General features: G+C 37.2%; 2 protein-coding genes across 2 annotated transcripts in view; both read left to right on the forward strand.

Annotated features, from left to right (window-relative positions):
• npm1b (nucleophosmin 1b) overlaps window positions 1-3,714 on the forward strand; it is a 28,484-nt gene extending 24,770 nt beyond the window's left edge. Inside the window, exon 11 of the mRNA XM_016474000.1 lies at window positions 1,734-3,714. Within this exon, the coding sequence (XP_016329486.1) occupies window positions 1,734-1,778 (45 nt within the window). The 3' untranslated portion in view covers window positions 1,779-3,714. The remainder of the gene's footprint in view (window positions 1-1,733) is intronic.
• A 1,596-nt stretch (window positions 3,715-5,310) lies between these two features.
• LOC107678645 (fibroblast growth factor 18-like) overlaps window positions 5,311-13,867 on the forward strand; it is a 31,308-nt gene continuing 22,751 nt past the window's right edge. Inside the window, exon 1 of the mRNA XM_016473993.1 lies at window positions 5,311-5,360. The gene's annotated coding sequence lies outside the window, so the exon portion shown is untranslated. The remainder of the gene's footprint in view (window positions 5,361-13,867) is intronic.

The raw sequence follows: 13,867 nt of genomic DNA on the forward strand, positions 1-13,867 counted from the left end.
TTTATTAATTTAAGCATATTTTAAATTTAAATTCATTTATTTGGCAGACACTTTTATCCAAAGCGACTTACATTCGAGGTTTAAATATTTCTCAGTTTCCTGGGAATCAAACCCATGACTTCGGTGTCTGCTTTTTGAGCTGCAGAAACATACATTGAAACACATGACCCTTTTTTCATTAGCCCTAAAAATCAGTTTGTATGTTATACAAGTACTACATCATGCCATTATTTGTTTTATGGCATTAAAGCAGTGGAAATTGGTTTTCTTTTGCATTTACATTCTCCTGCTTTATGGTCCCAGTATTTGCTGTTCCAAAACCTAGTGAGCTGCATATCTAGACAGCATTTTAAAAAGTATTGTAGATACTACATATTTTGATAGCCAATATCAGTATCATAGCGGATATAGGTCTGTAGGAAATCACACTATTTAATTTAAAGATAGTAAATTATACGTGCCTAACAGTTTCTGTATTTATTTTAATTAGGAAACAAATGTAATTAGAAATCTGTTTAAATCTGTTTGAAAATGTAATAAAGAATAAATCTGTAAAATAGACAGATTTATGCTTTGCATAGCAACTTATTGATTCTGTAATCCTATTATACTGTAGTATTTTCCACAGGACTGTACTCAGGCACAGGGTTCTCAGCACTGTCAAAATAGAAGTCCCTCTTCTGACACTTATTATTGTCCTATAAACAGAAAAACGTATCGACCAATGTTTCCCCTTATTTTAAATGATCACCATTTGCTTTACTGCTGTTACAGAAGAAACAGCTTTTCCAAAAGACGTTGAACGTGTTGATTATAAATATACTTACATTTCATTTAATACCTAAAACTATTACAACTTTTTGTATCCAATTTTTGTGTTTCTTATTTTTTATACTCATCATATTGTTAGCAATTCAACTGAGTCAAGTCTCCTGTGCGCTCGCTTGAGGAGCACTATTTAATATGTGTTGCTGCCTATGAAGACGGTTTCAGATCACTTCTGAGGTCCCATTTCAGTTGGGATGCTGCCTTCGAAAGTATGCAGCAAGGCAGCTCACTAGGATTTGGAACAGAGTTTAGATGTTTTTTTGTTTTGGTCGGTAATGAGTTATGAGCTATTTGATGCATTGCGCCCTGTGAGTCTGTTCTAGAAACAAGGCTGGAGCGTGACAGACTTTGCAGCGCAGGTGTCCTCTCAGATGTACAACGGGTGGCGCATGTATGTATGTGTGTGTGTGTGTGTGTGTGTGTGTGTGAGAGAGTGTGTTTTCAAGCAAAAACGACTTTGGGAGCACAGCAGGCAAAGAGGTGTGAGACATGTCTTTGTCAGAGAGAGGCACTAGTCATACCCTCTGGTATGTACAACGACTGCACCCCCGTGTGTGTGTGTGTGTGTGTGTGTGTGTGAGAGAGTGTGTTTTCAAGCAAAAACGACTTTGGGAGCACAGCAGGCAAAGAGGTGTGAGACATGTCTTTGTCAGAGAGAGGCACTAGTCATACCCTCTGGTATGTACAACGACTGCACCCCCTTCCTCTGGACTCGGCGCTGTAGTTATACCCCAGACGCACCACTAATGTGGAGCTTTTCGTCCAAACTGACTCACACGGCTCTAATTATTAAGCATCCAAATGAGTCGCTACATCAGAGAAACTCCGTTCCAGCTTCACCAACTCATCCTTTTCCCCCTTCCCTCTCTCTCTTTCTCTCTCTCTCCCCATTTGTTTTCTTGCAGGTGATCAAAGACCTTTGGAACTTTTTACAAACACTAAAAAAGTAATGGCTGCTCTGCGCTCCCCTTCCTGTCCCGCTGCAGCAGAAGTCTGGGCTGAGCCAGTAACGGCACTTCAGCTGTGCGATCTGGCCTCTTCCTGTCTTAACGCGATCCGCCTGCTCTTCTCTCACTTTAAAGATGGATAGAGCAGAAGGAGCAATGGCAGAGATATCATGCTTCATGTTTTATATATGTTTTTTTTTTTAATTATGGATTTTTTTGTCAAGTCCACAATGGTTTCTTAGAAGAACATTTAATGAGATGTTGTGCTAAGGCAGTTATAATTTAAAAAGCGAACTAAGGGTGAATCTCTCTAAATCTTATCAAGAACTTGCGCAGGTCATATTTAATCTCAAAATTCTAAAGAAAGTATATTTTGCATTAAGTAAATTAAGCCTGTTTTGGACTGAACAAATGTTTTTCATTATGATTTTTTAAAAGACTTAAACCCATTTCCCCCAATTATCATAATGCACAAAAAAAAGTAATGTGGGGGGAATGTAAAGTATTTATACATCATGGATTGATTTGTGTTATAGAGATTACAATTTATGGTGATTAAAACATATGGTAATCATGGTAATGAAAAAATATACAGTATAAAATAAGTTTAATTGTATTAATCATCATTAAAAATAATGTGGGAAAAAAAGTGATATTAAAGCAATAATGTTAAAGGTCATTAAAATAGGCTTTGTTTTTTTAATGCAAAATATAATTTCCTTTATTTTCTTTAGCTTTTTGGGTAAAATTTGTTCCTGGGTGTTTTTGTGAGCATTACTCTTAAATAGAAAACCAATGGTGCTGGTTTATTATAATTTTATTTAATTTTTTTTGTGAGGCCATTTAAAAAAAGAAAAAGAAAAGAAACAACAACACTTGAACGTTATCTTGAGCGAAATAGTTTTTTCACTACCAGCCCAAGACCAATTTGCTTCTTCTTGTCTATATTTGAAACCATAATCACTGTAAATCGTCCCCTTAATTTCTTCATATGAAGATGGCAGCTGAAGTGTAATAATGTTAAAGATTCAGTCACATTCTGAGTGTTCCATCTGATTGAAGATTCCGTCTAGTTCACAGTATTCTGTGCAGCCCTCACGATTCTGCCTTGCAGCAATTCCAAAGGCCTTCACCGTTTAAACTTTACAATTATCTTAAGTGCTATAGACTCTCCCATAAAAATCCTCTTGAGAAGCACGGCCAGAATATTATACCTTGTTAAAAAGATGAATGTTAGTCCATGGTTTAGGTAATTAAATATGATTAAAAAAAAAGACGTTTCGTTGATTTGAAACTTTAAAATAATGCTTTCGCTATTTTATGTTTTTGTCATATCAGTTGTTTTTATTTTACTTTCACTTAGCCATTTTAATTTGTTAGCACTAATAAATAAAACCCTTAAATATATGTAGGTGTTTTTTGAAAGCAGAAGAATCAGTCCTGTTTTAATTAGTTTTGTTCTGTGAAATTGGTGATTCCCCCCCCCCCCACAAAGTATATGCTGCAAACAAGCAGTGCATTTCAACAAAACTATATTGTTCCATTATGATCAACAAAATGTTGATGTCGATTTCATTGGGAGCAATTTAATTTTGTTGCATCATTCTGCTCGCTTGCAGTGTTAGATTGGTTTCCTTTCTTGGATGGAAATGGAAGTAATCCAGCTTTAGTTCATTTACAAATAACAGGTGTGAATTGATTGATTTAATGCTTTAATTGAGTATTACACCTACATGACCTCTGAATGTTGAATCAAAAGCAGCTCTGATGAAGTAAATGTTAAATGATGCTCGAAATTATTGTAACACTCGCCAACAAAGACCATACAGAGCACAAATTCACCGTTTTGTTTGACCTCAACAATCATTTCTCCTGCACCTGAAAGTCTCCAACCTGTTTGCCCACCTGAGGTGTTCACCTGATTTGCTTGTTTCAAGAAACAGAGTTTTCTGTTCTATCATTGTCTGAAACCGAAAGAATAAAAGTGTCAGCTGGAACATGCTGTTGCATTTTCTTTTTGTGCTTGCTTCTTTTTCCGCTTGCTTCTTTTTTCCTCAATGTTTGAAGCGATTTGTGGGAAAATGTATGGTGTTGATCAACATGTTTCCTAAACTCTGGAACCTGGTCCAGTTCATGGCGTCTCTGGAACGGGCTAAACAAACATATGCTATGTGTTGCCATAAAATAGAACTTTCTGAATTATACATACCACTTGATTATTTTACAGCTCTCATTTTTCAGATGCTTTTTGAGGAAAGTAAATTTTATAAGAGAAGAAAGTTACATTCATCAGCAGACTGTCTCAAATGAAGAGATCCATCACAAACTCTCCAAAAGCAAGGTACTTTTACTAGATTTTGTTTTACTTGTATGATTCTTAATGTCTTTGTAGACGGTTTTGTTTGATCCTTCCTTCTAAATTCTGTCCTCAGGTTGCTTTGCTAGATCAGTTTGGAAATTATTCTTCATGCATTCACCACATGGTGGCGATAATGGCTTATGATAACAGTGTATTTTGATTTATGGAACGTTCCTTCCCTCTATACTGTAAGGGACAATTAATCAGCCTCTCACCTGGATGATGCCCCTTCATTATGCCTGCTGACACTTACCTACTTCCTGTTGTCAGAGTCTACAGCAGGAAGTGAGCTCAGCAGACAGGGTGTGTGTGAGGGGGGGCAAAACTTGAAGTATTACTGTGTGGAATTCCCCGTTTCCCAAGTGTGAGGAATTTCAGATCAGTGCACACTCCAGGCAGAATCAGGGATGAAGGAGAACGTACAGATATTCCACCTGAAGCTATTCCAATCAGCTGTTGGTAGGAATTAAGAAATATTTTTTTCTGATTCAGCTGTCTGACTGAAGTGTCCAGTCATGACTGCGCAAACAACAGTGTCAGCAAGATCATGTTGGGAACAGAAATCATTTTGATCCCATTTAATAATGGGACAGATGCAGCGGTCCTGCTTGTTGCACGTTAGTGTTTAACTGTGCAAACGTCAGCTCTTTAAGTTCTCTGTGTTCAATAGAAGACGAAGGATTTATCAGACCCTTTTCCATGACCCATGATCTTAGATTATTCTGGTTTTGTGCTTTTTAGGACGTATATACTGTAAGAAACTGCCATTTAAGTGTAAATGTTTTCCTAGCTTTTTTCAAGTAAATCCTACTCTACTTTTTCAATATAGGCCTATCCAAGATTTCAAAAGCCCCTGAGATTATTTTTTTTAAGCTCAGTGGACTTTAAATGCAAGTTTCCTTAAAAATATTTGTATCTATGACCTTTCAGGTGCATGTTTATGAGTGGGTTTTCAGAAATCACCCCCAAATCCTCTTGTCATTTGAAAACTCCTATGATTTCTTATTTAAAAAAAAAGTCATAGCATATGTGTGATAGTTATGCATTAGGTTGGGATTTCAACTCTTGTTCCTTTGTACACTAAATTATACTTTTAGTTCAATCCACCTAATTCAAAAGAATTATGAAGTGTTTTTGTTCTTTGGTTTCGTCTTTTCTTATTTAGGCATTGACTGCCACTGGTGCCACCTTGTAATAAAATGAGTGGATGATGCTCCTGCATACAGGTAAGAACAACAGGTGTAGAATTGAGATTTTCTTGACATACTGAATGTTTTAAAGAAAGCGGTATGAGATCTCAACATCATGCAGCTTTTTTGTATGTATGTAATACTCTGATGTGCAATATACAACCAGAGTTGCATGGGAAAACTGTGTCACAATGAAATGCACTCAACTTGACCTTCCATCCATTGTGATGAATGAACTGGAAGCGATGTCGTCCGTCATCTTTAACGTCTCCTTCTTGACTCATTATTTGATCAGGCTGCCAAAAATAAGGGAATTTTTGCACAAAATTGGATTAAAGATCGCAAAATATCAGTATTAACTTCTGAGATGGTAAATGAGTTAAGCATGCAACATAATGAGTCATGTGAAATCAATGTAGTGTGCTGCTGTTTGAAATGTTTATGGTTGCATACAGCATACTTTCGCATACTAGTTTCTTTTATGGCTACATGTGCTCAATTGACTCCCATCTCTTCCAAAACCTAGCAAGCTGCTTTTGTAGGCATCATACACATCACACATACACAAACGGGCCTGAATTTAAGATTTGTGTATTTGAATTGCATATATATTTTCCAACCATTTGGATTACACATTAACATAAACTAATATGATGCATTTTTAGTCACAAATAAGATTTGTGTATGACTGAAGAACAGATAAGATTGCGGCAACAGTAATAAACTAAAAATGTGTTTTAAATTTTAAATATACAATAACCAGGTTTGTATATTTATCACCTAAAAATCAAATTTGTTTCAATCCCATACAATTAATTGAATATTGCTGGTATATATTTGCATTTTCTTACATTTTACCTGAATAAATTTAATGATTTGAACAAATGTATGCAATTTGGAAATATGATTATTTAAAATAAACTTAAATATATGTATATAGTTCATAATAAACCATGATTTTCTCAGTGCAAATAAACCATGTTTTTATAGAGCAAATATTTGTATATAAATGTTTCGTTTATGTATGACTGGCAAATGTGCATCGCAATAAGTTTATTTGTTTTTGTTAAAACTCTGTAATCCAAATAGATGGATGTTTTATGTGCAATACAAATACATAAATCTATTTTTTATTTAAATTCCGGTGTGCTTAGGTGCAAAGGTCATGCAGTACAAATATCCTACCTTCTAAAATACTTTCTTTTTGGATAATGCATCCAAATTAATTGTAATGTCAATTCTAAATGTATTTAATTCAATACCAAATGTAACTAAAAATAATTCAATCTAATTAGAAATGAACTATATTACCCAGTAACCAAAAAAAAAACAAAAGTATATATAATGTCATTTTACGCTTATTAGGACACTGATTTTAGCTTAGCAATATTCAAAACAAACCTCTATAAAGATAATACATTTTGCATCAGGAGGGCTATTTTTATAATGCAAGTTGTTGCCTGCACAGTGCGTTCCAGTTCAGTTATCATGCTCCCTTAAAAGATAGCTGTCCATGTAGGCAGTAGACAGCTTACTAGGTTTTGGAACAGAGCCTAAATCTCACAGTAAGTTGCTCCAGTTAGTGCTCTATATGGAAAGATGCAGCGCTGAACCTGTCTGATATACCTGGGCCAGGTAAAACAAAGAATTCATGCTCACGGTGATAAAACAGACTGCTGAAGTGCAGAGGAGACAGATTTGTAAACATTAACTGTGGGAGAGTAAAGGAATGGCAACTTGGCATGTTTATGGGGAACCCTCCGGGCAAAAACTGGTTGGATCAAGGCTGATTAAATGTTTGACGTAGCTTCAGTTTCAGCTGTCATAAGCTTGGCAGTCTCATTTGGGTCCTCAGAGCCGTGATAATGAGTGATTGAGTTGGACCTGGACACCAGTATTCATCAGAACATGGGTCAAGCATTAGTCTATATGCCAATTTATCTGCACTCACATTGTGTGAAGTACAGACCAAAAATTAAGTAGTTGTTCACTGGTACTTGTCCACTTACAGGTCATGCCAAGTTTGACATCAATGATGCCGAACGCCATTGTGACTTGTGACTTATTGTGTTGGTGCAAGTTTAAAAATGTGGCAGTGTAAATAAGCTATTCCTGCAACATTCCTGTAGCTCAAAGAGTAGAGCATGGCACTAAAAGTGCCAACTCGAACCCAAAATCATGGGTTTTATTCTCAAGAAATGCATGAACTGATAAAATGAATACTTTCAGTGCAATGTAAGTTGATTTGGATAAAAGTATCTGCCAAATGCATAAAGGTAGAGATACAGCAGAAGGCAAGATTTTAAGTCAATAAGTGAAAATCTGTCAATGTAAACACTGTGATTTATTCGTGAAACCATATCAAATGGGTTGGATTTCCTTTTATCTTGGGTAGTTTTGTTCTGGTTTTTGAGGTCCATGCTGGCATCTGTCAATTGACAAGATTCAACCAAGATGCAGGTGAACTTGCAATAAAACCATAGAATTTAATTGAACTGGACCTTTAATGTAACGAACAAAGGTTTCTTTTGCATATTAATAAGAACTAATAAGGATTTAACCATTGCTTTTCCACAATCAAACCAGAATAGACCTATGATTTTTGGTTTTGCAACGCACCGGTAGAAAACCACATCACCTCATGTGAGAAGAAGCGAGGTGAACTGAAACTTTTTGAACTGGTTTTTCTCTCTCTCACTCTCTTTTGAAACTCTTTTGACCTTGATTACTGGCAGCTTTTCATTTTTACAAGGTTTTTGGGGACAAACGCAGTACAACAATACCGTACAACATTTTACAGTCCATTCTTTTTTGCTGACCAGAAAAGTCTAACCTAATTTATCATCTCCGCAACATATATTCTATTGGTTCATTAGTAGCAAACTAAGCTCTTAACTGTTTCATTAACATTGAGAGCTTGTGGAACTGTTCACTTTCCCACAGTCTCCGGCTACGCCTGTGCTGGCGTGAACTTTCTCTCAGGTAGCATGGGCCTCTGGAGGAACACATTGCATAATCCTTTCCCCATCGATGGAAAAAAAGAATGCCTGAAGTATGAGATGGAGGGACTAATTATTCTGCAATATCACACTGGAATCTGCACTGAAGCAGGGTCGGTGCGAACGTGGCCTCGATTTGGAGGTGATCAGTTTGTGGCACTGCTGAGGTGGTATGGAGGCCCAGGTTTCTTTGACAGTGGCCTTCAACTCATCTGCATTTTTTGGTCTCTTGTTTCTCATTTTCCTCTTGACAATACCCCATAGATTCTCTATGGGGTTCAGGTCTGGTGAGATTGCTGGCCAGTCAAGCACACCAACACCATGGTCATTTAACCAACTTTTGGTGCTTTTGGCAGTGTGGGCAGGTGCCAAATCCTGCTGGAAGACTTAAACTACTTCAGTCTGTGTGCATTGAATTTATTTAATACACGAGTTTCACAATTTGAGTTGAATTACTGAAATAAATGAACTTTTCCACGACATTCTAATTTATTGAGATGCACCTGTAAGTGTTCGTTTACATGCTGTTTCTCTTTTCTTTCAGAGCTGCTCTGTGTGCGTTTCACTGTAAGAGGTCAGGTACATCAAAAACGATATGTTATCACACTGTCTAGATACAGCCCCAAAAAAGCAAAGAAGCATTTCAACTATTTGTGGAGAGCTTTCAGAATGGAAGTGGAATAATACGACAGCCCGAGGGGAAAATAAGTGATCATGCTGGTATGTTTAGATTAGACAGAGAGGAAGCCATCATTGCCATTGTCAGATTTCTGTTTTTTATACTGCGCTGAGCTTTGACATTCGATCCTGTTCTAATCTGTTAGAATGACACCTAAACCACTGCTTCTATCTCTCTCAAAGCAGTGCATTTGCTCGATGTTGTGTTTATTGTGTACGTTTGCGTAATATAAGCTTGCTTTTAGAGATATGTTTTTTTTAAGTTCCTCTTTTATATCGTCACGTCTTAAAGGTGTCTGTGCAGGACGGTTGCGATGTGCGCCGCGTAATTCATGAAGTGGTAAAGACCGAGCTGCCAGTTTTGAGAGAGGAGGCCAAGCTTTATTAATAAGAGACAAGGTGCGCTTCCCTTAACATGTGCCAACATGTGAGTGCATTACCTTCTCGGCTGGCTATGGCAGAGATGTGAGTTGCATTCCTCTGCCCACAAAAACCGTCGGCTCTGAGCACTGAGAGGCATTAGAGGCAAGGGCCAGTTTGGAAGGGATTTCATTTCAGGTTTTAATAGCTTGTCAGTGGTTTCTTAGAAGCTGCTTTGTGGTTAGTTTGTGGTTTCCCGGTGGTTACTCCTGTAAAACTTTATGAATCATGGGTTTTTGTTAACAGCCAAAGGACTGTTCCTCAATCTTGATCTACTGACGGCCAATTCAAGGGTTGCTTGATGGCCCAGGTGGGTGTGGAAGTATTTCAGGCCCTTTGACAGAACCAGCATCACCCTACACTATTAAAAACGACGGGTTTTTTTTGCAGTGATGCCATAAAAGAACCATTTTGGGTTCCTTAAATAAGCTTTCAGTTACCAGTTTTAGTTACATAGTATGAAATAATCAGATAATAAATAATCTAGAAAGAACCTTTTGTGGAATGAAAAGATTCCCTGGATGTTAAATGGTCTTTATGGAACCATAAAGAACATTTGTTCTGTACTGATTCTTAACTACATCTTGAGTTTCTTTTTTATTCTTTGCCATGCTTTTTTTTTTCATAATATTCTGGTAATTTTAATACGTCACTTGTCACTTATCACTTGCCAGCAAGCTAACACGTTTTGAATGATTTGTGACAGTCTTGCACTGTAAAAAATCATTTTTCGAAGTTGGATTTTTTTTGAGTAAAAAAAAAAATTCTACTTCAAAATGTCACGTTTAATGCAATGTGTTGCTGCTTCTTTGTAAAGTAAATCATAATTTTTTTTCACTGTGGAAGCATCAAACAAATCAGTAATATTTTACTGTTTATTCAGTTTTTTTCAGTGAAAGTTTATAAATTCATAAATTACATCATAGGACGTTTTAAAAACAATTAAAAATTAGCTATTGGCTTTTATAGCAAACATAGTTAATGTATTTATCTAATTGTCTGTTTAGTATAATAATAATAATAATAATAATAATAGTAATAATAATAATTTATTTTTGTTGTTTAATTATTTTATTTATATATATATTTTGTTTATTCATTTATTGAAAACAAATGTAAATTCAATACTCAATTGTTTCTAACAAACAAAATATATTGTTAAACTAGTGACAATTTTGGCAGAACTGGCCCAATCACACGTGCAGGAGAAAGAAAGAAAAAAAGAAAGAAAGAAAGAAAGTGTTTTCCCTTGATAAACTTAGATTCATGTAAAGGAACTAAACCTTCATGTTAAACCAGATCACTTTCTTAGTCATGTTATCCAGAAGTTGTGGTAGCTGTTTCTGTGTGGAAGTACTAGAATATTGTTATGCTAATTGTCTATCTGTGTTTTAGAGAGTTGGTTTGATTCATTCACTTCTAAAATGAGCAGGACAAAAAGGCTATATATTTACCTACAAAGACCTCTTTAGCTTTTGACATTCACCCTGCATTACTGCGAACAATTTTGTTTTAACATTTTCCAGATACATTAGCTAGCTTTTGAAACGGTGAAGCTAAAAAGGGCCATTTGTCACTCCTAAGCATCTCCTGAGTGAAATAAAGTGAGCGATATTTGTGCAGATTGCGGTCCCAGTGGTTTTTGAGGTTCTGCACTTCAAACACGCTCAGCCCCGGGTCACATGGGGCACCTGTAGCTCTCTGAGAATGATGGGATGAGGTTTGGGGTTTTTTCCTTCTTGACTGAGTTCTGGAGACTCTTATCAAGATGAATTGAACCCATTTGCTGCTAAATGGTGCGTGACACGCCATGTGATTTGCAGGCGTTTTGTTGCGATGCGACGGCCTCTATCTATCGTTACAACTTGGCCAGGTTGATCCTGACAACCTGAGACTTACCATATGAGCAGTGAAACGAGAAGCGCGCAGAAATACGAATCAGACAAAATAATCATTGTAGGCTTGAAGCGGGAATGAGGTCATACATAAACACCTGGTATGGATCACCTTTTGTTGAGGAAGAGAATTTGAGCTTAATTTACTACACTATTTACTAAATGCAAAACTCTTTAGCGATTAGCACACGTTCTGACATGTCTTCTCTATCAAATTTCCACGGTACCTCTTAATAAAAAAGCAAATAAATAAATGCAGTACTCTTTACTAGAAAGCAAAACGAAAGTGTGATAAAGTCAAAGTTCAGTGAATGTATTACTAAAATAATGTTGCTGTAAAATGAATCCAGAGGAGACAGACTGTGATCCCTAATTACCACATTAAGTCTCGCTGCTTTGGAGAGAGAAGGGTGGTTGTTTGTAATAGTGTACTTACCGTCAAGGCCTTCCCCTTTAGCACACTTTTCAACCGATAAACCATTATATAGACTAATAAAATGAACTTCAGTTGAAGTAGAAGCTTAAATCTTATCACAGCAGAATTTCTGTAGCATCCAAGGCTTCATCTAGTCTCATGCAGCCTGACTTTTGGCTTAACATAAATTCTGGTCCAGTTCACAGGTTATCGAGCCCAACAGTTGGGTTCCAGAAGTAAAAATCTCATTAATTTTTTTTCATAGGGGAATAGATTTTTAAAGGAACACTCCACTATTTTTGAAAATAGGCTAATTTTCCAACTCCCCTAGAGTTAAACAGTTGAGTTTTACCGTTTTTGAATCCATTCAGCCGATCTCCGGGTCTGGCGGTAGCACTTTTAGCTGTAGCTTAGCATAGATCATTGAATCTGATTAGACCGTTAGCATATGGCTTGGAACTATACTCTCATTCCGGCGTAATAATCAAGGAACTTTGCTGCCGTACCATGGGTGCAGCAGGCGCAATGATCAAAGTTCCTCACCGGGCTCACCCGGTGGTCCCCACCCAAGGGGATCCACGCGTCCAGACCGGGCCGACCTGACCCGCCGGGTTGAATCCTCCGGGGAGACCGTGCGGACCCCACCCGTTTACCTCTTAACGGTTTCACGCCCTCTTGAACTCTCTCTTCAAAGTTCTTTTCAACTTTCCCTCACGGTACTTGTTGACTATCGGTCTCGTGCCAGTATTTAGCCTTAGATGGAGTTTACCACCCACTTTGGGCTGCATTCCCAAGCAACCCGACTCCGAGAAGGCTACCGGCCTCACACCGTCCACGGGCTAAGCCTCCATCAGAAGGACTTGGGCCCCCGGCCCGCGCCAAGAGACCCCGCTGGCCATTACGGGAATGTCTGGCCCGTAATAACGCAGCACCTGAAAATAGTCCCCAGCACGCTACCTGTGCAAGCAGGTGGTCACGTTGGTTATGTTGAAGGAAGTTAGCCTATTTTCAGGCTCTGCGTAATTTCATTGTGCCTGCTGCACCCATGGTACTGCAGCAAAGTTCCTTGATTATTACGCTGGAATGAGAGTATAGTTCCTAGCCATATCGGCCTAGAAAATTGCAACTTTTCATTTTCCGTCGGTCTTAGTACACGATATAACTAAAGAAGAGTCAAGTTTTAAATAGGAAAAATATAGAAACTCTTTGGTCATTTTTGAGCAAGATGCTAACGGTCTAATCAGATTCAATGATCTATGCTAAGCTGCAGCTAAAAGTGCTACGCCAGACCCGGAGATCGGCTGAATGGATTCGAAAACAGTAAAACTCAACTGTTTAACTATAGGGGAGTTGGATTTTTCAAAAATAGTAACTTACAAACCGTTAAAAGCAGACCTACTCTGAGCTGTTGCCATCAGCCCACATTACTTACATTTATCTTTGAATAAGTGTTAAGCTGCATACTACATTCAAGTGTGGTCACATTTACCTTTGCTCTGAAATTTTGCAGACAAAATCCAGTCATTTCAATAGTAATATGAGCAATTGGGAGTTTTGCATGAATGCGCAAAAAGTTCCCCACTCAGATTTCCTTCATGTTCAAACTGCTCATGCGAATTTGCCAGGCTGACTGATAGAAAGATGCTTGGTTAGAAAATTACTTTTTTTATGCTACTGACAATAGATAATGGACCAGTGGTCAATATTTCATTGAAATTTCACTAAAGTGATCCCACCGCTGATTCTGAAAAGAAGTATAAACCAATCAGAGAATTGTTAATTGTGACAAGCAAATGCCACCAAAATAAATCTTTAGTGCCCATCCACTTTCATGAAGCATTGTGAATCATATAATCGATTAAGTCTCCCTACGCTCTCTCTCGCTCTCTCTCTCTCTCTCTCTCTATATATATATATATATAATACTTTCCGTACCCACTGTATATATATATATGCACATTTTGCAATAAACTTACAATATATTGTTTCTATATACATAATTGTAATTATGTCATGCAATTGTAGTTCTTTAAGTAATTTTTTGACTGATTTTCACTTTTTTTTTTTTTTGCTTCAAATCAAAGTTTGTAATGTTGTGAATCACTTCGTAGCCTTTTTTTTTTTTTTTTTTTTAAT

This window comes from Sinocyclocheilus anshuiensis, unplaced genomic scaffold, assembly GCF_001515605.1.
Source record: "Sinocyclocheilus anshuiensis isolate Anshui unplaced genomic scaffold, SAMN03320099.WGS_v1.1 scaffold877, whole genome shotgun sequence".
Lineage (NCBI taxonomy): Eukaryota > Metazoa > Chordata > Actinopteri > Cypriniformes > Cyprinidae > Sinocyclocheilus > Sinocyclocheilus anshuiensis.